General features: G+C 42.6%; 5 protein-coding genes across 5 annotated transcripts; 2 read left to right on the top strand and 3 right to left on the bottom strand.

Moving 5' to 3' along the window:
* Window positions 1-8,021: 8,021 nt before the first annotated feature.
* EAF01_007881 (uncharacterized protein) lies at window positions 8,022-13,035 on the top strand. The gene is made up of 7 exons (XM_038916137.1): window positions 8,022-8,412; window positions 8,467-8,765; window positions 8,820-8,982; window positions 9,079-9,391; window positions 9,679-10,759; window positions 10,831-12,195; window positions 12,248-13,035. The coding sequence occupies exons 5-7, from the start codon at window positions 9,710-9,712 to the stop codon at window positions 12,377-12,379; spliced, it is 2,547 nt and encodes an 848-aa protein (XP_038768608.1). The 5' UTR covers window positions 8,022-8,412; window positions 8,467-8,765; window positions 8,820-8,982; window positions 9,079-9,391; window positions 9,679-9,709; the 3' UTR covers window positions 12,380-13,035.
* Window positions 13,036-14,285: 1,250 nt separating this feature from the next.
* Window positions 14,286-16,183, bottom strand: EAF01_007880 (uncharacterized protein; the record flags this gene model as incomplete). The annotated part of the gene is made up of 6 exons (XM_038916136.1): window positions 14,286-14,765; window positions 14,969-15,530; window positions 15,622-15,718; window positions 15,842-15,853; window positions 15,930-16,013; window positions 16,075-16,183. 6 exons carry the CDS (start codon window positions 16,181-16,183, stop codon window positions 14,286-14,288), a joined length of 1,344 nt encoding a protein of 447 aa, XP_038768607.1.
* A 355-nt stretch (window positions 16,184-16,538) lies between these two features.
* On the top strand, window positions 16,539-18,988 carry EAF01_007879 (uncharacterized protein). Its single transcript, XM_038916135.1, has 2 exons — window positions 16,539-16,887; window positions 16,981-18,988. Exons 1-2 carry the CDS (start codon window positions 16,666-16,668, stop codon window positions 18,487-18,489), a joined length of 1,731 nt encoding a protein of 576 aa, XP_038768606.1. The 5' UTR covers window positions 16,539-16,665; the 3' UTR covers window positions 18,490-18,988.
* Window positions 18,989-19,759: 771 nt separating this feature from the next.
* Window positions 19,760-21,156, bottom strand: EAF01_007878 (uncharacterized protein; the record flags this gene model as incomplete). The annotated part of the gene is made up of 3 exons (XM_038916134.1): window positions 19,760-20,764; window positions 20,872-20,997; window positions 21,058-21,156. The coding sequence occupies 3 exons, from the start codon at window positions 21,154-21,156 to the stop codon at window positions 19,760-19,762; spliced, it is 1,230 nt and encodes a 409-aa protein (XP_038768605.1).
* A 455-nt stretch (window positions 21,157-21,611) lies between these two features.
* On the bottom strand, window positions 21,612-22,790 carry EAF01_007877 (uncharacterized protein; the record flags this gene model as incomplete). Its single annotated transcript, XM_038916133.1, has 4 exons — window positions 21,612-21,751; window positions 21,811-22,228; window positions 22,298-22,560; window positions 22,640-22,790. 4 exons carry the CDS (start codon window positions 22,788-22,790, stop codon window positions 21,612-21,614), a joined length of 972 nt encoding a protein of 323 aa, XP_038768604.1.
* Between the last annotated feature and the right edge of the window lie 1,547 nt (window positions 22,791-24,337).

The raw sequence follows: 24,337 nt of genomic DNA, 5'->3' as shown, positions 1-24,337 counted from the left end.
AAACAAATCATCAGCTACCTAGGTAGGTAGGTCTATAATACCCATCTGCCTAGATAGATATCTAGATACTAGCACACATCTCATCTCACCACATCTCATCACATCAGACTGTATCTACCCAATACCTCCGTACCACCTAGCCACTAACCATATACACATTGCGCCAGAAATGAACACCCACGCAACACCGTGTCTTCACATAAGCATGCCACTTGAAAATCGTGGAGTGGCGTGGTGATGGGAAGGGATGAACAAAAGTATGGGAATAGATTTCCAATCATTCTCATTCTCAACCCTATGACTTTGTAAATAAATAACTCTAGATCTCTTGTTCGTATTTCCAATCTGTGATTCTGATTATATTGTATCTAGGTACCTGGATACCTAGTATATATCACTGATATCGCATTGCGCTGCGTTGTGTCGCAATTTGGTACTATGGGTTGTAGTATTGTGCATATATAGGTATATACCAAGTAAGTATTTTTATACTTATATACGAACATACAAACATGCATACATACATATATATATACATACATACATACATTCCAACACCTCACCCACCTCCAATAAGCCGAACGAGAAAAAACAGAACATCGAAGATAAACACTCATTTCAAATTCGATATTAACTAAACTCAACTAAAACCAACTAAAATCACATAAAATCTTCCAACCAAAATCCAGAATCGCAACACAAGCAAAAACAAAGCAATAATCCAAAATAAGTTTCGAATCCCAAATACCATCCACGCGAATACATTATTCACACCCAGGAATCAGAATGATGATTAATATCATGACCAAGTATCGTATCAAAAGACAACTAATTTCAATCTATGTTCTATTTGGTATCCCGAGTTCTCTATCGCACCTACCTACTAGGTAATAATATATATATAACCTTATGATATGCCGAATCTTTGCCACATGTGTTTATTAATCAGTGTGTACTACACATGAATATCACATGCATTCTGCCTGATACTCGGATGCGAAGCCACGGGGTTGGCGTGTACAAAATGTACTGTAGATACCTACATGATATAGACGTATACAAGATATGGAAAAAAGAGTGGCAGAGAAGATGGATGCATGGTACTTGGAATTTGCCATGCGAATACAACGATGTGGGAATATGTTTTAGGAAGGAGAGTGAGTGAGTGAGTGAGTGAGTGTAGTGTAGTGTTGTTTATTTTGTAGGAGATTTTGATACATATAAATATCAATAGTCCTATTGATATCAAATCTTGTCAATGCAACGATATGGTAAAGGTAGTAAGTAGGTAAGATTGAATATCCAGAAAAGATGAACAAATCAAAGTATCTTCCTCCTCATCCAGGAGAGGAGCCCCGAGTTGGACTTGTTTTCAAAAAGGGGAAACTCGTCTCATTTCCTTTTTCTGCATACCGTACTACTTACTATATTGAGACTCCATACACGATGAAGTGTCCCTACCTCAACATCGCTTGGGTGAGATGACTGACTATCAGAAGACTCCCAACATCCAGATTTGAGTTGAGACCAAGTCATGGCCTGTACACATCGTATCGCCTGGTGTGCGGGTATTGCCGTCGGTATAGAGTGACACGGCGAACGAGAAAATCCCAAACATCTGCCGATGGCGCTGTCGCCTTACCAGGATATTGAACGGTGACGAAACCGAAAAGTATTTTTGGTTGCATTTTTGGAGGACGAAGCTTCAGCCAGCCTGACAAGTTACAACATTTATTTTTCCTTTTGGAACCAAATTTGTGTTTCACATGAAACCCGCATCCTAGGTAGAGAGAGATCATGGAAGACACGTAGAAGATGGAATGCCTGTTTAGAGAAGTTTAGGATTGATGAGTTATTGAAGATATTTACTAGGGAGGAGAATGATGATTATTCTCCGATGATTATAAAATTTGATGGAGGGGGATCGATTACAAAACAAGTGACCAAATCAGTAAGGATTCTCAAGAAAAGTTCCATGCTTCTAGAACCCTTCTAGAAGTTTTCTAGAAGCGTTCGAGAAAATCTTACGACTCTGAAACCTATCTTGTAATTTTAGAATTGAGATCTTTTCAAAGAAGAAATATTGCACGGAGTACACGCTCCAGATTCCGTCCAAGGCGAGAAGAAAATAAAATATATAAAAAAATGAAACCACACATTTTGTACCCGCATCGGAGATTATTACAAACAGGGTGTGTTATCGAATTCTGAGTAAAATGTGGTGATTGTGATGCAATCTACTCCGTATGTCTCGTGTACACTGTATACCGATTATCAGGTAAGTTAATATAAAACTTCAGAGGAGATTGGATTGACAAGGCTACAGATTCTGATGTTCTAATCCAAAGTTCCACAATCCACAGTCCACAGTCCAACTCCATCGATGACTATCGTATGTATCGTATATGATGAATGTTTGATTGATGGTTGATCACTTGATCGATCATCTTTCAAAGACATCCACAACCCCTTACAACCCTTTTTTGACAGTCGCAAGCATCTTCCTACCGACACATGTATTATGAATACACTGCCAACGCAAAAAAAAGAAAAAAAGGGGTGTCATACCTGGGCGATCTGTTCATGTAGCGTAATCTCTAGATATGGTTAAAAATCCTCGACTAATATAGTTCGATAATTGGTCGGGAGAAATTCCCATTTTCGTAATATTGTTTGCTATTTTCTAGAAGCCTGGTGGAAGAATATGGATCCTGGGATTATTGTCCATTTTGGGGTAAAACTTTGAAGTAATATGGAAGGTAATGCTGGGGAAAAGTACTGAGGTACCTGTCGGCCAAAAGCGTACACCTGATTCTAGACAGTGTACCAATTTCCAATCATTGGGTACCGGCATCCTTTACTTTGGTTGAAACTTCATCGACGTGGTGTACCGAAAGGTGACTGGATAGAAGTGTAGTACGAAGTAAGAATTCGGTTGTAGGTTACAAAGCGAGTAATCGATGCGTAGAGATTTGCTCTAGGGGGAACAAACTCATCATACCATACATACCGTTCTTAATTTACTACCAAATATCAATCGTCAAGATGTGAATGGACAATAGGATCATACCGAATAGATTGAAGTGACACTGTGAAAAGTAGTCTGTCATCTTAGGTAACTCTCTCAATCGCTCTCACAAATCCCTCACTGAACATACACCCAACCCCTTTGGACACTTGTGCAGAGTACGATAGTACACACAGAGTACAGAGAACGCGCTCGCCAGTGGAACTTACAACTTCTCCTCTCAACCCTCAAAACGATGGCTTCACCCATCCACAGACAAACGGCTCAATCACTCAACCTTTCCTTTCATGTTACGTGAACCAAAACTAATTGCGTGTCTGACTGCGTGCGTAATATGCAAAGAGTACAGAATCAAGTACAGAGATGCACGTTTCTTTATGCATAACATGCAATAGTGTTGTGCAAGTAAGTTGGTTGTGCACATGGTGCAGAAATTCATATTAGATATTTGGGGGCCGATAGTGCAAATATCCGTCGGGAGGTATGTGTTGACAAGTAGGGTATGGTAAGCTATGCGCGAATTGTTCGCTACATCCAATTTGTATGCGAATTTCAAGAAATTGATACCGAATATGGACGGATGGTATGTACGAAAGTTGGAGACATGAGCTGGCTTTGATAGATGATAATGGAAGAATTGAGTGAGACATGTTTGGAAGAGTGTTATAACATTCGAACTCATCGATGTTTCGTCTAATACACAATACATTAGCTGATTAGAGTTTGACATATTAGTCCACGGGGTATCACAATAAAAAGCAACATGGAAATGAGAGGTCGGTTTAAAATCCGATAAATAGGTACCAATGTCTTTCTTTTGCCATAAAAAGAAAGCACAAGGCTGAGTGAGACATTTCCTCGTGGTTTAGAGATTTGATCAGATTCGGCCAGTACGATTGATTTTATGCAGGATGAAGGAATGAACTACTCACTCAGCACATAGCGATTTCGATTTTCAATGAAAACCTGTGAACAACTGATAATCATTTCGTTCACTCAATACCAAAATCAAGATACAGACAAAACAGACGGACTAACTAGCGTGCTCTTAAATTATGATTCCTCTCAACAATACAGTATTTCCTCCCTCCGTGCCTCCCTCTTTCGCCCCTCCTCTTTCTTACAAATAGGAATATGACTGTATTTTCTCCATGCACTCGCCACATCCGCCGATATAATAGATTTGTGCACTTGATCAAGGATATTTATACTTTAGTGGATTACTTTTGAGGAAGTATCCAACCATCAGTGGATAAGGTTCTTCGACAAACCCTTCAAGCGGTACCACACGAATGATTGGCTCCACTGGCTATATGATATCACAAACACACTAAACATCGGAACATCCTAGGAAAAACGTGGCAAGAAAACGTGGGAGTCCACTATTGACGCCCGTTCAAGGCATTTTGCTCTCGAGATTTCGTAAATTCACATCAACCAATAATGGTTTCCAATTTCTGTTCGCTACAATCCTCGAGCCCAATTCTTTCTTCTTCTGGTGTCACAATTTCATGAATCGACTCAACTGGACCCTACAAAGAGTGTGGACATTCCCCTCTTTCGTTCCCCTTACTAGTTGTAAAACGAATCCACGAATCCACGAACCCACGAACCCACCAAACCCACGAACACAACATTCAGATAAATTATGCGCATCAAAATGCTGCTACGGGATATGCGAGAAGGCAAGAAGAGTTAGGACGGGCGGGCGGGCTATGATAAACAGAGTCTGTGCAACATTCCTTTATGCGGATTGGATGTTAGCCCGCTCGACGGAGTGCCTCCTCCATAGTACGAGGATCGGAGAAGGATAAAAGGAGAGATTATTTCGTACAGTTGTATGAACCAGGGGATCTCTCAATGCCGTTGACATACCTACTAGGTATCTTTAGTCTTGCATACCCAATGCCCTCCCTTTTCCCATGGGATTTTCGAAGGCGGCCAGGAAGGATTGACTGACAAGCACAATGACAACCCAATGCGATTAGGAGTACGAAAACAATATGTCCTCATCCCAATTTCTTTCTCCTCCTCCCTGGTTTACACTCCACAAGCACATGCTGCCAAGCTAATCTCGGCCCACCTTCTAGACTGTGAATTTGTCTTCCATTTGGCGGTGATGTGGTGCATATCATCTGTTCAAAAGTCCCAACTATTGATCCTAAAACACGATAAAATCACTTGACAAGTTGATATCCATATTAATATCCGTATCTAACCTTACCGCCCATCCACGCATCTTTTCTTAATTGCGAGCCAAAGGCCGACGAATAGATGATCGTCGCACTCTGCCGCTTTGTCAATAGCCCAACTTTTTTCTTATACTTCACCGCCTCTCGAAACGCTGGTCGTTGAAGGGCAGGGATAATCAGACATCAGAATATTTCCACATGGCTCCCAAATCCTTCCCAGTTCATCGGGCGGTGACAAATGGAGATGGAGCGCCAAACACATTCATGCCGTATTGATTCCATAATTTCCCTTGCCCTACCCGGGGTTTCTAGAACCATGATGGAAATTGAGGGGCCTGTCAGTGTGGAGTACTTCGTACAGAGCATTCAACAGTTTCAACAAACCCTTTTATTATTACTAATATACCGAAGAACGAAGGCCGTCTCGTGACAACCATTCATTTTACGTCTTCGTTTATAAATGGGCCTCCCTAGGTAGAACAATGCACTGTACACTATAATGATACCTAGGTCCTATGATGATGGTGATTTGCGGTTGAGTGCGAAGGCGCATCTACCACCGTATGAACCCGCGCGCCTTGCTGACATGTTGAGGCATGCAGACCGTTGACAGAGCTTGCATGGCTCCCGTCCTATTAGCGCAAGGGTTTCGTATTTGGGATACGTACATCATATACATTATTGTCTTTACGCATCCCCATATCGGAACGAGAGAGGGGATTTGGTGGCGGTCTGAGTAAGTTTCGTGCACGCGACCGCGACCTGCAAAGTGGCCTCGAACGGGAGAAGACATTTACTTTGCGCTCTTTTTCAATCCAACCAACGTGTGTACGGCAAGGCACGTTGTTGGTTTCTATGTACGTTGGAGAAGCGTGGCTTGCGGACATTCGCATCATCGTGTTTGGTACTGTGAGCACAATCTTACACACACACACAGACAGGTTCACCGATGTGCAATATAGGCTTACTGATAACATTTCTCTGCTACTGCTACTGCTACTGCTCCAGTTACACGGTAGGCATTTTTCCAAGGGTGGACTCGATCATGCTATCTAGCCGTCAAGAGGTAGTGCCAAGCCCATGAGTTTGGGTGGTAAATTAAAGGTACATACCAGGACCAAGTACAGATGCACAACACCATTCCGAGAAGTGAAAATAAAATTGCAAATGCGCGTTTTGGGGATTATTGCCGACGGTGGTTCCTATAAAAAGGCATTGTTTGCGTGGTTTCAGAACCACTGCCGGAAGGGACAGCGATTTGATGGTGCGATTTTCGCATATGTTTGGCATGTTGCCAATCCTCGTTTCGCGCGCAGGCTGAACCCGGATCGTCCAGGAGAGACATATTTCATCATCACCAAGCTTGTCAACTGCTGAAATGGTTCTCACACCGAAACTTAGAATGGGGAGTTTATTTCATGTTCCCTGGATTCCAACGGAAGAAGCCATAGAGCGAGAGCGAGAGGCATATCAGTTACTCAAGAAAGAAAGAAAGTTAAGAAGAACCCAAGAAGCAGAGAGAAGAAGATTAAAATTGGATAGATCAACAACATTTGAAGATCTTCTTATCTCAGGTTTGTACCTTCTTATTAACCATGTGTCCTGTTCCGGGGGGGGGGAGGTTTGTTTGATGGGTGGAGAGCTGCTGACTGGAGAGCTGCTGACTGGTATTGATGGGTAATTGAAAAATTGAAACCCTAAGAATTTTGGAAGTCTCAGATTTATGGATTGCTTCAAGTTTATACCATACTTATTACCCACCAAAAATGGAGTATCGTAAGGTACCAGTGACCAGTATCAGTATTTACTATTGAGTACAGAGTATTGAGTACGGAGTATGCCATACCTCATGGTTCTAGATGAACCTTTACTCTATCTTATTATGTTCACGATCATCGGTTAGGAATAGACGGGTCTGCTTGTGACCGGTAGTAATAATGGCATTATATAAGAGCCCACAACTACTACATCAACGCAGCAGATTGATTGGCCACACGCAGACCATCAAGGGTTCCGCCCATCCATCCTATGAATGACAATCTAGATCCCTGTCTGCCACGAGTAAAAAACGAGAAAATAAGATAGATTCACCTGGCATTAACTTAAAAGACGATTAGTGTGCTTACGGCCCACGAGTTGTGACAACCTTTGTGAAAGCATATTTGCCGCCATTCGATTCATTGGTTCGTTTCACGGATGTCTGATGAATCATGAAATGGTATGTGTGTGGGTGGGTGGATATGTACCTAAGTATGTATTGTTGAATTTTTTTTAGAGTATCACTAGTATCACTACGACATACAAGGCATAATCGTCTTACTGCGTGCAGTCAAGTACAGGTGAAGGAAAAGACCCAAGCCATTTTCTGTACCTTTCTGTCATTTGAGGATCGGCTCGGTGATAGGTGATATCGGGTGTTGGTAATAGTCCGATCCGGATTTAGATGCATGAGAGTGAGATGAGAGAGAGTGAGATGAGAGAGAGTGAGAATGAGAGTGAGAATGAGGGTGAGAATTTATATGCACAGAGTATCGGTAGGATTGGAGAATCGACTATGCCTACTTTGAATAAGGGTTACCTGTTCTTACTAGATCTCAATACAATGTACTCTGCATAGGAAAACCCTCCCTCTTGAGTCTTCTTCAATCTCTATTGACGATGACAAGTACAGATGCCAAAAGAACCAGAAAGTAGACCCCCCATCGAATAGTTGAAGGAACAGTTCCACTCTTGATGTCAAAAGTGCGCTCCATTCATGTGATTTCATACTGGATATGGACTAGTTACACATCCTAATTGGATTTCATGCTTTTCCTCATTCAACCAAATTAATCATGTTTCATTAATATAAAAAAAAGGTGTGTACACAACATGTTTAGGCATAGAACAAATCAATCAATCCCCCTTGTTCTTTTACACTACCGAGAAAAACACGCCGGACGCACGCTACTTGTGGGTCCCAGCAACCCTCGTGCTTAGAACGAGGTCTCCCGCTTTTCTTGTTTCCTTTTGATTTCTCTACTGCCATTGCTGCATTTGCTGCATAAATAATGCTGGTGGATGTTACCATGCTGTCCAATCCGTCAAGGGTTTGAGAGCTTCAGAGGTCGAGTAAGTACATTCTGAAGTATGGATTAGATGTGCCAGCTAGGATTTCAACGATCCAGAACTGGTAGATTTTTACTCATCACGGTAGTAATGCTTAGCAAATCAATTAAGATTCAAGAAGTGATACTCACTCATCAGTTCTCTTCAGAGTTAGCTGGATAGCCTTTCCCATGTGCCTAGCTGGATTCTGTCACTCTTGAGTCTTGACTTGTCTCCTTGAGTCCTTCCTTCATGGCACGCACGCGTACATTACATGCACGCACGCACGCACCAAATCATCTTATATGCAAAATTCACTTCAGGTGCGGACCGGCCCTCTCTTTCCACCTAGTATCTCTAGCATCTATCTCTCTATACCTCTTCCGAGAAGCGTGAATCTGTTGTCCTCTTTTAATCTTTTTTCAACCCTCAGATATCTTTCTTGCTTTCTTCTTCAAGTAATTAAATAATCCAATCCAATCTTAACCCCTTCAATCTAATCTCCATTCAAGCTAGTCTGGAGGTGCTCTTACTTACTTGGTTCATATTGATACAATTGTTCACCGAATACCTACCTCGACGTATCCTGTTGGTCCCAATCTCCAACTCTCTCTATCCCTCCAGCTCTCCGGCTCTTTTTGAGACCCTCACTATTCGCTAGCTCGAATCATTTTGGTACGGACAACTTAATCTGCTGCTTGTACCTGCCTGCCTGTCCGTCTGCCAGTCTGTCTGTCTGTATCCGTACCTAAAGTTTTGATCTATCGGCAGCCAGCATCTAGTGCCTAGCACCCGTCCATCGCCCAACACCTATCACCTATCACCTACCCAGCACCCAGCACCCAGCACCCAGCACCTAGCACCTAGCCAAAACCCACTCAAACAAAACACACCCTAAACCTTTCTTCCTCGAGCGATTCCTCCACTTCAATCCCTTGAACGGAGTAAAAAAAGGTAAAGAGAGAGAGCAGGAGAGAGCGAGAAGAAACGAGACCCGGCCAGGCCAAAATAGATAAAATAAACAGTACAAGCGTGGATAATCGCAAATTCAAGACAGATGTGTCAAGGTTCCTCCACTATCCTAGTAAGTACTCCATTAATTTTCTTCTCAGGCCTTCCTTGCTCCGTCCCTCCTTGGAAAACATTACAGACTTGCTGTTATAGATTTTCTTAATTGTAATTGTAAATGTTATTTTATTTTTATTTTATTTTATTTTTATTTTTATTTTTATTTTTATTTTTATTTTTATTTTATTTTTATTTTTATTTTTATTTTTATTTTTATTTTTATTTTTATTTTTATTTTTATTTTTATTTTATTTTTACTTTTTACTTTTTACTTTTTTATTATTAATAAAACAATTATATTAGTTGCGGAATTAGAGAGAGAAAAAAACCTTAGATGGCTCTCTCGCCTTCTATTTCACCCCACACCACTGCGACTACCACCACCACTACCACGAGAAATACCACTTCCACTTCCACCTCCACCATCTCTAAAACTCCCAATTCCTCTTTCCAACCCGGATCTCATTCAAACTCAAACTCAAATTCGGTTTCGGTTTCGAATGTGATTGACACAAGTAATATTCAAGACCGTATTGTGCCGTCCTCTCTTACCCATAAATCCAATCCTACACATATCTCAACTACATCCACACTCACACTCACACCCACACCCACACCCACTTCCACCACTTCCACTTCCACTTCCACCACCACCACCACATCATCTGCCTCAGCCTCAAGTTCACTACCACCACTTTCGGATAGATCCATTCGAGAAGGCGAATCCAGTCAAAGTTTTACGAGAGATTCCTCAAATTTCTTATCTTCAGTAAAATTGTCGTCGGTTCGACCTCTGACTTTTGATTCAAAATCTTCGTTGATACCTCGCGAATCGAGTTCAAAGGAACTGATACCTCGCACGTCTAATAATACTACATCTCATAAGCAAAATCGTCAATCGACTAGCTCTTTGAGACAAAACCGAACTGGCTTGTTCACCTTAGCTGTATTGGCAAGAGATAAAACTAGCAACGCAATTGCAAGTTTGGCTGAGCCCGCGTTACGTTCACGTCCGTCATCGGGCAATACTTTAGATTCACTTCCAGATCAAAACACTCCTTTGAATAGTATTAAAGATAGGTCCAAGTCGGCAGGAGTTTTAGGAAACCATATACATCACACAGACTTATCTTCCTCGCCCTGCGAAAACTCGACATCGACTGCAGCAAACACAATTTCAGAGGAGACACCTCCCTCCCATTTCCTGGGTCGTCGCCAGTCGTTACTTGGTACCAACCCTCCCTCGCAGGCGTACTCGAATACTGCTGCAGATACCCCACCACCGTTGATCCACTCAAATCACAGGACGACAAATACCAGCAAGATGCATCAAACATCGTCGCGCTTGTTGCGCATGACGAGCGATGACAGGCCATTCACAAGAGTATGTATTGGCAACGATGTGTTAATTTTTTTCGAGAGGCCAAGATTGATTGATGCTGACTTTTGGACAAGGATTTCAAAGATTTATTCGCAACGTTGGTAGTCAGTTTACCACTGGCAACGCACCGCATACGATTAACTAGAGTGGAACATTCGTTTCTTTCAGAAGAGGCTATCAATAATTTGGGCTCTTTAAAATTCTCACAATCGAATCGTATGCCAGATCCAAAAGACCCTTCACGTATTGTCACCACCACCACGACAACAACATTCTCTATGGCGCGGGAAATGGCCCGATCAGTATGTCAACGTTTCCTAGATGCACGATTTATCGAATCTGCGGACGGAAAGCAGGCAAAGGATTTCACAATCAAGGGTTCCATATGGCAGTTGACACCAAAAGGTATTCATGTTTTGGAAAGATTTTGCTCGAAGAATGGAATACAACAGAGACATGTCGCAGAACTTGTCGCATCCCCAAGAAACACAATGCAATTGGTTATTCTAGAAAGAGATTCTGCTACGGACAAACTTTCCTCGGATCGAAGCACAATTGAGGTTATTTTCCGCAGGTTTGTTGGTCAAAATGGACCGAATATCAAGACCAGCACCACATCAGCTGATTCGGATTCTTTGAGCGAGTACAAGGATGGAATTGCTGGTGTAAGAATGGCAGGAGAGCGTAAGGTTGGATCGCCACCCAGAACTGTTTATCAAACATTTACTGGAAAGGCCGCTTGTGACTGGCTAATGGATTGTTGTACTACGGTGGACAGACGGGAAACCACAGAAGTTGCGTCGCTATTTTTGGAGCAGGAACTAATCTGGTGCGTTCAGCCCGACAGGCAATACCAGCAACAACTCCCTCCTTCAGATGATAAGAAGGATTTCCGATTCCAGCCTACAAAGTATGCCTACTATCAATTATCACAAAAAGGCAAGGATGTGATCAATATGACTTCGAGAGATCGTACTTCAGAGAGCGAAGGAAGTTCAGCAGCAGTAAGAGCTGGCGTATCCCGAGATTCGAATACTCAAAAGTTGGACAAAATTCTTAATGATGCCGCACTTCGTTTACTTTTCCGCGAAAACCTTCGGGATACTCATTGTGAGGAGAACTTGTCTTTCTATCTAGATGTCGAGGAATTCTTAAAGTCATGCAAGGCAGCCGTAAGAAATGTAGACCCAACCAGGGGTAAATCAGGAGGAAGTCTAGATTCCGTCAAGGAAACTATGGCATCAGCCTATGGTATTTACAATGCATTCTTAGCTCCAGGCTCACCTTGCGAACTTAATATCGATCATATGCTCAGGAATCAATTGGCTACTAGAATGACCAAGGCTGTGGGACAAGATGCTGCTATGGTGGAGAGTTTGAAGGAAGTCACAAAGTTATTTGAAGAGGCTCAATTATCTGTCTTCAAGTTGATGGCTAGTGTAAGTATTATGCATGTGCAATTGTTGATTAGTTTCTAACAATCAATCATAGGACTCCGTGCCAAAATTCATGAAGAGCTCAAAATATGAACAAACTCTCAAGAATTACGATTTCGATTCGATATCTCCAAATGGACATCGGTACAACTTACCTGAACGATCTGCTAGTCAATCTAACAAATAGTATCTGGATGACTGTCAATTGGCTCCACGAGAAACCCCCTTTAAAATACCTCTCACCACTTCATCGATCTTGGGAACCAGTTGTATTATTACTTCGAGAGCAGGTATTTAGTCCTTGACAGAGGCTTTGAAACGATCATTTGTCTTTTAGCGATTGCATAGATTCCCCTCAATATTACTTTTGGACCTGAATATGTCCCAGCGGAAGGATCAATTGGAGATGACGAAAATGAGATATCCTTTTCGAGACCAGGAGAATGCAGTATCACATACTGTATGAATGAACATCGAACCAAGAAGTCTCACCCGGAAATGAATGCATTTAATGGAGCATCGAGAAGCTTTGGGGGGACTGGCCATCATTTTGATGTCATGGTCTTTATTTTTCTATTACATTTTTTTGCGCCGTTTTTTACTTGATTTTTTCGTCTTTCGATGAGCGGCTTTTCAGCATTGCATTGCAAAGCATAATCGACGAATGAGATACGTGTACATAGCATTTCTGGCGTTGGGGTTATAGTTAGTCCTCTTTTATTGTGGGAGGGACGAATAAATTCATTGGGTGGGGTGTTGCTATACACATATAGATGGGGTGGGTGGGAGAGAAATGGATGGATGGATGGAAGGAAAGACTTTTCGTCTTTATTTTTTCTTTTCTGTTTATGGTAAAAGGGGAGGTGGGATAAATATGGGGAGGCACAGTGGTTAGTGTGAAGGGATAGGGAGGAGTGGGAGATAAAGATGGGAAATGGGGAATGGAGATAGGAATAGGGGAAAGGGGATAGGCCAAGGGAAAATACTTGGAAGATAAGAGAAGAAAGGATAAGGTTTCTTGAGTGGTGCTTTATGCTATGCCATGAATATGAACATGACCATGATATGATATTGCTTTTATGAGATTTTTTTGGTGTCTTTTTATATGTGGTTTTGGTGATTTGGATGTGTGGTGATGTTTGTGTTTGTGTTTTTGTGTGGTGGATGGATGGGTGGATGGATGAGCGAAGCTTGATTTTATAGTGAATGATGATGAATGAATGATGATGAATAAATAAGGGTCGGATAGAAAGAAGAAGATGAAGATGAAGTTAAAGGGAAGAAGTGGGAATGTGAGTCGATAGCAATTGTTGAGTTGACTTGTAGACTGTAGGTAAGATGGGGAGAGTATTTTATTTTCAATTACCTATTTGGCTAGAGTTGATATCTGCGATATGGTTATATGGTTATATGGTTATATGGTGTGATGGACGTGATGGACGTGATGGATGTGATGGATGTGATGGATGTGATGGATGTGATGGATGTGATGGATGTGATGGATGTGATGGATGTGATGGATGTGATGGATGTGATGTCACTGTGCTATGCTATGTATGAGATTCGGAATGATATGATGAGGGGAGGGGAATGGTGTACTGAGGGGAGGGGATATGAGTATGAGTATGAGTATGAGTATGAGTATGAGTATGAGTACCTATCAGTATGAGTACCTATCAGTATGATATTTGGACAGGGGAGTAGGTAGGTTGGTGAGTTGGTAAGCAAATAAATGGGTTGGTAGATGTACGTAGATAACTGTGAGATGAATAGATAGATAGTGATATTGAGGAATAGAGAGATTGAGAAATAGATCTAGGATTGTATTTACATTTTGTAGTATGTAGATTTGTGTACGATGCTTGGGTAGGTAAATGAATAGGTAGAGATGTTTATATATATATTTTTATACATCTATATAATAGATAGTGATATAGAGGGATGGACAGATGGATGGATAGATAGACAAACTTGGAAATATAGGATATATTAAGAATCCTATTTATTTCTAGTTATTTATATCGATACTGATATTGATACTGATATCTCCCACCTTATCTCTCATCCAAATTCAAAACCCATCTAACATCTAACTAACACCCCCTCTCCTCCACCACACAATTCAAAAAACCCTCCAGCAGTACACATTCCAAATCTCCAATATTTCTTCCGATTAACACGATTTTTCCCTCGCTGTTGCGATCGGATTCCATTTCGTTTTTGGGGAGTGGAGTTTCGGTTCCCATCTGGGGAGAAGTTGAGGGGTGGGAAGAAATTGAAGTTTTGGGAGAAGAAGGGGACACATCATCAAGAATCTCAAATACTTCGCGCACGGCCTGGATGATTTTGGTGGTGTGGTTTGTGAGGGGGAGACGGGCTTTGAGGCGGTGGATTTCGGGGGAGGGGGAGGAGGAAATTGTGGAGGTGGGGTGGGAAGGGGAGGATGAGGAGAGGGAGGATGGGGATGGAGAGGGGATCTGAGAGTCCCAGAGGAGAGAACGTAGCCAGGCGTCGAGGTGGGGGAGGCTGGTGGGGGAGAGGGGTGGGGTGGTTAGGGTGAGGGTGGTGATTGTCTGGTGGGGTAAGGTGTTAGTTTTGGGGTTTGATTTGGTTTCGAGGGGGAAGGAATAGGGAGAAATTGAAAAGGGGATAGAGTGATGGGATGAGATGAGATGAGTTGAGGTGTGGTTAGATTTGGAATATTTGGATAGATGGGTAAAGACAAATGTGGTCAGGAAGAGAAAGGGAAATGAAGAGAAAGAGAATCAAAACTCACAGGATCTAAATGACTATGACCTTTTGCTTTTACATCCTCCAGATTGAAATCCACTCTATCATACGCATGTAAATCCAACAAGACCCCTTCTAATTTGGGAGTTGCGCCGAATTCCGTAACGTGTAATTTTGCCAAACCATTTATCGCTGTGATTCTCTCCTTGACGATTTCCAATTCTTCCGGAGTGACCAGATCCGATTTATTGAGGATGAGAACATCGGCGTGAGAGATTTGGAGATGGGCGGTTGTGAGGTGAGGACCGGGATGGTCGTGTTTGTCGTTGGAATCAGAATTGGAATCGGTGCTGGCGTGAGATTTGTTCTGGTTGGGTGTTTCCGAGGGAATTTCCGAGGGGATAGGTTCGTTGAGGGATTTGAGGATGTTTTTTGCGTCGACGAGGGTGACGATTCCGTCGAGGTAAATGGTGCTGCCGAGTCCTTCGTCGACCCAGAAGAGGGGGGCGAGATTGCCGGGGTCGGCGAGACCGGTCGTTTCGAGGAGGATGTAGTCGAAGGCGCCGCGGCGGTCCATAAGTGTTTCGATGGCGTTGACGCCGGAGTCCCTAGGGGTGTGTTGGTGGGAGTATGATTGGGAGGGGGAAGAGATATATAGATGGGGATGGAGACTGAGAGAAAAAGAACATGGAGGTTTACTTTACGGAACAACAGATACAGCCATTACCAACATCGAGCCATTCTTCTACTTGCTCACTACCAGTGTTGACAGTAAGAGATCTCTCAATATCAGCGGCTGCATGGTGAAGGTGTTAGTTTGAATACCATAAGCCATAGGGAATAGTCTCCGAATTATGATACATTCGTATCTTGACTTATGAGCCCGAAAGATCACTTGATCTATACTTTTCCAACTTACAATCACCGAATTCTATCTGATAGTTAGTCAAGTGTCACATTATATGGTATAAGATCTGAAGAGTATGTATGGTTTAAAGAATAAATACCATTTAATATCACAGCGATTTTCTTTCCATGCTGTTCATTCAAGATATAATTCATCAACGTTGTCTTTCCAGCACCAAGATATCCTTGAAACTCATGGTTAGTTATCTCGTTACATTCCAGTATCCAAGTATATATAGAACTTGCCTGTGACAATTGTAATTGGTACTTTGATGGGTTTTGCTCCTTTTTCTTCTGCATTCACTTCTTTGCCTTCCACATTGACTAGCATGGGAATATCATCGTCGACGTCCATAATGGATGGGCAGCAGGTGTAGGTAAGATATAGTTGTGAATAAATGTATATCAAAGAAGTAAAATATTATGACCTATTCTCAATATCTCTCTCCTTCTCTGTCCCCCTCTCTCTACTTGGTGAAGAATTCAAACTTGACTTTAATTTGTTTTTCCCACTAAATATATTCCTCACATGTTCTACAGCCTTGTGAAAGTTCAGCGTCCTTGCACCAAAAATTAGAGTTCCCGACACTATTTAAAGAAACGTCAGTTTTGATTGGTTAACGCGGATCTGAAGAAATTGGCGCGTTACTACCGGTATTATTACTAGTATTAGTATTACGGTAATACTGTAATATTAATCCACACCCATCAACTTTCAATTTATCGTTCGTTATAAAGTAACTTATAAACATCCTCAACTCTTTCAAGTCGCAACCTCGAGCGCATCATTTTTTGGCACATGTAAAAGGTTTCCAACGTCAATTTGAGGGGTTGATCATGATGTCTAGTCTCCCACCAAGCTCTCCACGGCTTCCCAGCCCACCTCCTCCTACAGAAATCCAGATTGGTCCAAAGTCACCATCCCTGGGAAGTGCTTCCTCAAATCAGGAACAAATGGTTGAGCAAAGTATTATAGAGACAAATGCTAGTCGAAGGATACATCCAGGAACAAAAGCTGCGGATATGGCTGCTGGTCCACCTCTCATACCTTTGAGTGAGGTTGGTACCTCCTTATTTCCTAATTTGAAGCTCAAAGGCTACGTCGCATCTATATTATGAAGACATTGCTAACTTATTTTTAATCTCATACAGCTCGACTCAGCATTCCAGCTACAAGAACATTTAAAAGCGCTCCATTACTATCACACTAAACCTCCCTCGAAAGACCATAGCATCCCCATAACCCGCGAAACCGCTGTCGAAATAGCTACACCACCAAATGGACTCGATCAAGCTCTATGGCTTTACGAACTCTGCCGTTTCTTAATCAACAAATGCAATGATTTAATAATTGGATTTCTCTTCGATGATCCTCCTTGTTCCGCACATACATGTCCAGAAATGCGCGCTTCCGAATGGCAATTTCTTTGCGCCGTGCACGAATCACCCAAAAGTTGTTGCGCGATCGATTACTGCTGTCATACATTAGACTGGGCTACAAATATTGTAACGAGTCAAAAGATATTTCCAAGTCGTTTGAGTATGGCCGCTGGTGATGCGATGGATGATAGAGGGGCTGGTGTCAAACATTTAATTAATATTTTCAGGCGCTTACATCGAATATTTGCGCATGCGTGGTTTCAACATCGGGGAGTATTTTGGCAGGTTGAGGGTCAGACAGGTCTTTATGTTTTGTTTAAGACGGTTTGTGATATGCATGAGCTATTGCCGCCAGAGAATTATAAGCTTCCACCAGAAGCAGAGGGATTGGAATATGTTGAGGACAAGCCACCGGCGGTTACATCGATTTTGAAGACACCAGTAGGGGTTGAGGAAGACTTCTTAGGACTGGGAAGACAAAATACAACTAGAAGACATGTTAGACAATCACCTTCAGTGGGATCGGCAATCACGACAGTTCAAGAAATTGATGAGGAAGAAGGGGATATAACTCAAAGATTAAGGGCTGCACGTAATTCACGAATTGCGGAGGAAGAGGGAGAGGATGGAGAGACGAAAAATGATACTAAAACAGAGATAGAGATACCCGTTATTGTGGAGAGCGTTAAGGAGGTGAATCCAGATGATGATATGGAATACGAGGAGACGAATCACGGGGTAGGAGAGGAAGAACAATCAAGTTCGGAAACGATTCAAAATTTGGAATCTGAGTTGGAAGATTCTGAGACTGTTATCCATGATGATAATGATTCGAAAGCGGGTTCAACGGGCTCGTGGGATAGTATGTCTGGTGATTCTGTGGGAGATAAGACGGAGGTGCAACAAGAAAATGGTGATGCTAGCGAAGAGGAGTCAGAAACAGTCATTGAAGATCCAATTCGAGAATCAGAACCAGAACCTACTCCAGAGCCTTCTAGTACAGAAAGTAGTGGAGAAACAGAAGAGGAGCAAGAAGTACAAGAGCAGAAGGATAACTCCAGCGAAGATGAACATAAATCTCCGCCTAAAGAAGTTTCCACCACCAAAGAAACCCCTCCCAAAAAGTCCAAGAAATCCAAGAAGAAAGCAAAAAAATCCGCCGCAGCAAAAGAAGCTTCAAAAATATCAACATCAACCAATCACATAAACGACGATACGAATACTACGGATAAGGAAAAGGCATCGGATCAAGATGGAGAGACAGGAGAACAAAAGCCTTGATTTCCCTTTCTTCTTCTTTTGTAAAAGGTATACGGCATGGATTGGTATGATGGATGGATGGATATGGATTCTATGAACTTATGTTTCTTTCTAGGGGGGTTTAGGGATCAAGTTTACCTACTCTGTCTGCCTTACTTACATTACTTACATTACTTCTTGCTTGTATTTATAACATTCTTCTTTGATTTTTTTACCCGATTATAATAAAAATTCAGATTCTGGCTCGTGGAAAGAGAGCGTTTTTATGTTATGGTCTGATCTTGTTTTTGTCTGCGTCTTCATCTCATTACCCTTTTTTTATTGTCGATGATAACGCAGTGGAAAGATGGATGGATGGATAGGGGATTGAGGACGGAGAGGGATACTGGCGGTGCTGGTTGGTATGCATGAATGAAACTTGTACTTGTATCTGTACTGGTAGGATATGATATGATAGGATACCGGGATTGGGAAGAGGGAGAGGGGAGAGGGGAGAGAGGGGGAATGAGATAATGCGGGGCTTGAGGATGAGGATGAGTATGGGGATGAAGTTTGGTGAGGGAAGGAAAGGAAAGAAAGGAAAGGGGAGGAGGAGAAAGAAGGAGAAAGGTATACGAATATTATAATGAAAACGAGAATGAGAATGAGATGAGATTGAGAAGGGCTGTGTTTTTGTGTATACGGGTTTGTATGTATGTATAGTTGTTAGTGTGTGATATGTGCGATGTGATGCGATGCGATGCGATGAGATGCAACGAAAATGGTAGGAGTAAAAGCCAGACGAATATCACTACTCAAGTGGATAAGGAGATAAAGACGCAAATTGTAAATTGCAAATTCAAGGAACCTTTTAATCGGACCAGATCGGATAGCATATATCAGATGGAAGATGCCAATCTATTTATCTATCTATCTATCTGACAAAACTGATCTGGAAGACGAAAATACATCAGATTGGATCAGATTGGATTGAATGCATGGATTATCCATCGAAATAAGTAGTTCTGTATATTCAACTCCCTACATACCTACCTACCTACTTGGATAATGAAATGAGATCGGAATGGCAATTGTTAGGAGTAGGAATCTGTATCCTTTGTTTATCTGCTCGCTAATAGTTTAATATTTCTCACGGTGCTATATCTATCGCACACCGTTTGCTTCGCTTTCGCGTATAGCCCCTCGCTTCCATCTCTCTGCTCTCGGTAAGTAGGTATAGTCAGATACATACATATACCCTCCCCTTCTCCCTCTCCCCCCTCCACTCCTCTGCCCCCCCAACCCGCCAAAATCACCCATACAACTTCCCCTCCACCGCCTCCGCAATCGCCAAACTGCTCGTCAACCCCGGACTCTCAATCCCCAACAAATTCGCCCACCCACTCCACCCCTCCCCCCTCATATCCCCGATCACAAAATCCTGAAACCCCTTCCCACTCCCCACCGCCCCTCCCCTCACCAACTTCGGTCTAATCCCCGCATAATCCGGTTGAATCCCCTCAACCCTCACCCCCGGCAAAAACCTTCTAATCTGCTCAATCGCCAGCGGCAACCTCTCACTATTAACCGCCAAATCCTGCGCGCTATCAACCCACTCCACATCCGGCCCAAAGCGAATCCGTCCCGCGATATCAAGCGTAAGATGCGTGCCTAGCCCTCCTAGCCCCGGTTCCGGCGCCGGATAAATAAGATGTTTCGTGCTCGGCGTGCTCGGGGAATACGAGAAATAATTCCCCTTTGCGTAATACTGCGTGCGATGTTGTTCCGGCGGCACAATCATATTATTCACATCACAAGCTCCCAGACCCGCGGAATTCACGATACTCTCCGCCGTAAATGTATTTTCTTCTCCGCTCGCTTTATCCCGCACGAGGAGTTCCCAGCCCGTGCTTCCCTTATCCCCCAATGGCGTAATCGCAATCACATCACTATTTAACGCGGTATCTCCACCCCGCTCCTCAAAATCCCCATGCAGAAATTGCATATACGCATGCGAATCTACGATTCCGGTCGATGGACTCGCGAGAATCCCCGTTTGCGCGCGCACGTGTGGTTCTTCAATCGCAGCCTGTTTTGCCGATACGAAATGCGTGGGAACATTCTCGAGGGTCTTGCTAAACTCGTGGACTTTGATGAGTTCTTCATATTGTTGGTCGGTCTGGGCGACAATCCATTTGCCCATGTTTTTGTGGGGGATGTTGTATTGGGCGCAGAGGGCATAGAGCATTTGACGACCACGAATGCAGAGTTTGGTTTTGAGGGAATTGGCGCCATAGTAGAGACCAGCGTGGATGACCTGATGGAAAGGTTATCAGCTGAGGAAAAATGTTGACTTTGATATCTCGACATATATTCTTGGGCAATGACAATGTATAAGATATATCAAGAGAGAGAGATACTGACTTCAGAATTCCTCGAACTGGTTTCCATTCCCACGGCGCTATTTCGCTCGAGAAGTAATGTGCTTGTTCCATCTCTACCTGCCAATTGCCTCGCAATTGCAAGGCCTACGGCACCTCCACCGATAACCTTAGCATATTAGCATTCAATTGCAAGAACATATCGTTGGTACTATGAAAGGGGATATACAGCATGCGTAAAATCAGCCTGTCGTGAGATAGTACTGGTGAAACATCGTCGCTGCATTAATTTTAAGGTCAGTTGACCTCGAATGGAGCTGCGAAACATATTCACGGCTTTTCTTTTTCGATCAATAAGCTCCAATTTCAAGCTGTTTGACCATAAGGATTCAATGGCTTGTCGTTGCATAAGATTGTAATGATGCAATAGCACGAGTGCGGGGAGCTTCTGTGCAAATGCAGGGGTTCACAAGGCTCAAAGACAAGGCTATCACTATCTTCATCTTTGGTTTAATAAATGTTAAAGTCTTGAAAGAATATGATTCATTAAGGTTTGAGTGGTTGTTAAGTCTTGATTCTAGGAATAGGAAATATTCTCAAACGCGCTTTTAGACTCATAGGTAGCTTCGTTACTGCCCAACAATAAACATACTGATCAACCCACCGACGCCAAAATTTCGTAAAGTTTACAATTTGGATACACTTGATCCGTAAAATCATATTACGCCTCTAGTCCGCAGTATTTCCCACACAAAAAGAAATCCCCTGAGTGTCTGTATCGCGTCAATCTTGTTTTGGCTCCTCTGCTGGTGCAACAGGTGGTGTTGCTTCTTCAGAAAACGAGGTGGAGGATGCTAGATGGGAGCTCAACGCAGGTTCGTGTGTTATGGAGGAATTTGCATGTTGTTCACTAACTTGGCGCTCTAATCATTATCAATTAGCATGAAGTGATATTGAAGAGATGTGATCAAGTTTAACTTACCCAATTCCCGAATTCTTTGGCGCAACATTTGATTCTCTCGAATCATTGTTTGGGTTTCGGCTTGATAATATGCAGCTTCATCACGACCACCTAGATTCCACGCATCTCCCCCTTCATTACTTATAGATGTAGACCTCAACCTAGGAGATGCAGTTCGACTAGGTGTTCTCGATCGTCGGTTTAGATTCTCTCGTGCAACATCGAAGGAAGTTCGAGGATGCATTGCAGTAACAGGTGATCGGGGAGCTTGGACAGCTGAGGTAACATTTGGTGGGATATTTTGTGTCGAAAATGATAGAGACCGCTCAGATGTTGGAGTAGATTCATCTATGGCAACAGAACCTGCCGCTTGACCACTAACAGCTTGTAATTGCTGGAGTTGTTGTTGTTGAGTTCGAATCATATGCAAAAGACGATTCTGAATAAAAGAGAAATCAACAAGTGAGCTCGAAATATCGGCACATCTTCTAATGGAACAGTGACTTACCACTTGAGCTTCTTGTTCTTGTTCCAATTCCTGATGAATTTCGCCAAGACTAGGTGCGCGATAATGGCGATGATCACCACTTGCAGTGATAGGTGACCCTGTGAGTGACATAGGGCTGGCTGTACGATTCTGGCTCTCGCTAACGATTTCCCCTTGTGGTGGTAAGGTGGGATCATTCATTTGTAAAGCATTCAAGACTGTTGATCGTCTTCTGCCTGAGTGCGAAGCTGTCGAAGCTTGTCTATGCCGGCTTGTAGAACCACCTACATGTGAAATTAGCCGTTGTTCTGTGTTGGTTGATTATTCGTGGTAATAAAGGAATGAGAAAGAGAATAAACATACGTCTTGTATTTTCTTCTTGTTGAAGGCCCGCGTTTACTGCAGCAGCAGCTTGGAGCGACGTGGATGCAGAACGTGGTGATGGAGAAGGACTTTGAGCTCGTACATTCATATGTGCAGGGTTATCGCCTGGATTTGAAGCTGTGCGGGACATGGTGGGTGAAGTATTTGATGATCTTGAAGGAGGAAGTGAGTTTAAGTCGGGAGCCATCGATATATGTTGTGTTTTATAGCTTCAAGGAAAACAAAAGAGGGATTGGCGGAGGGTAGGTAAGGATTGGATTGATGGAATGTTGTGGGGTATTAAAGCCTAATAGAATAGCTAGGGTTTGGTTGGTTAGGTTGTTCGTCTTAGTAGTTCTAGACAATGTATGGATGGATGGATGGATGGATGGATGGCATGGCATGGGCAGGCAAATCGTATGATAAATAGCTAGATGTTAGATATTGAATATCATGATTTATCCTTAAGTGCCTGATTGATCTATGGTGCTTGTGTTGCACTTTCGAATTGCTCATAAACAATTCTTGATGTGATCTACTCTTTCCTGTTGCCAATTAGTTGGTTTTCCATCCTTAACCTTACATCGTCTATCGACTACCGGTATCAATCAATGCACTGGGCAGGTAAGCATTCTGAGTAGCTTGAGAGAAGGTGCCACGGGTCAAAGCTTACCTGCTTAATAAGCTTCCTTCCATATTATTAGCCCTCCCAGTGACGGTACCAACCCAACGATTAGTACCCGCATCTTAGTAGCTTTTCTCCAGAATGCAGGGTTCGTTTTTAGATTGTCCAAACATCAATGACAACTTGAACCGATATACCTGATGATACTCACATCACAGAGGCAAACATGAAAACATACCTGTCTCATGATGATTGACTAATTGAACATCATATCATTCCCATCTCATGTTTTTACAACGGGAATCGGTGAAATATTATTATTACCTACCTACCTACCTACCTAAGTAATGAGTCCTAACTGTAGTATCGTGTGATGCTATACGATATTGTATGCTGATTGCTATAGAGTGGTAAGACAATGGGTTGACAAAGTCATCAGTCTTCCAATCCGATAATAGTATATCTCGATTGTATCTGAAGCAACCCATTCACATATATATCCAAACAATAGAAAGATGGATTCATGGAACATGGAAATGATACGAAATGCCACCAGCTCATACTGCAAATTGAGTTCGGTCATTACTTGATAGGCCATGTCAGATTTCATCATATGTGATTATCTGCGAATCGAGAACACCCGTTGTTAGATGTCCAAACGGAATTTATACGGAGCCTTTTCCCCACCGCTGCAGTGGTACTTTTACGAAGTTGCGAATGATATACAACCTTCATTGTCGCACATCTGCAGGGGCTTGCATTTTCAAAGCCCACTGTATGAACCCTTGGTCATACCATTCCCTGAGGGTTCCGTATAGTGAAATCTGCAGTGTAATCGTGAAGTTCTTGAAAAGAAGAAGATTAGGTAGTGATGAAGGAGATAAGCCCAACTTAAATCTTGTTTCGAGTCATCTGCACATGCACATATTCATGATTTCACGTAGTAATTGCCAGTGGCATTGTCGACGTTGACGGTATCAAAATTCTACAGAAATGCAGAGCAAGATGAAGTGCATCCTTTTTTGTGGCAGCCCTTTTACGAGCAGGAGGACAGTTGGGCAACATCAAGTTGG

The sequence above is a fragment of the Botrytis porri genome, assembly GCF_014898465.1.
Source record: "Botrytis porri strain MUCL 3234 chromosome Unknown BPOR_010, whole genome shotgun sequence".
Taxonomy (NCBI): domain Eukaryota; kingdom Fungi; phylum Ascomycota; class Leotiomycetes; order Helotiales; family Sclerotiniaceae; genus Botrytis; species Botrytis porri.
This window is presented reverse-complemented; position numbering and strand designations above follow the sequence as displayed.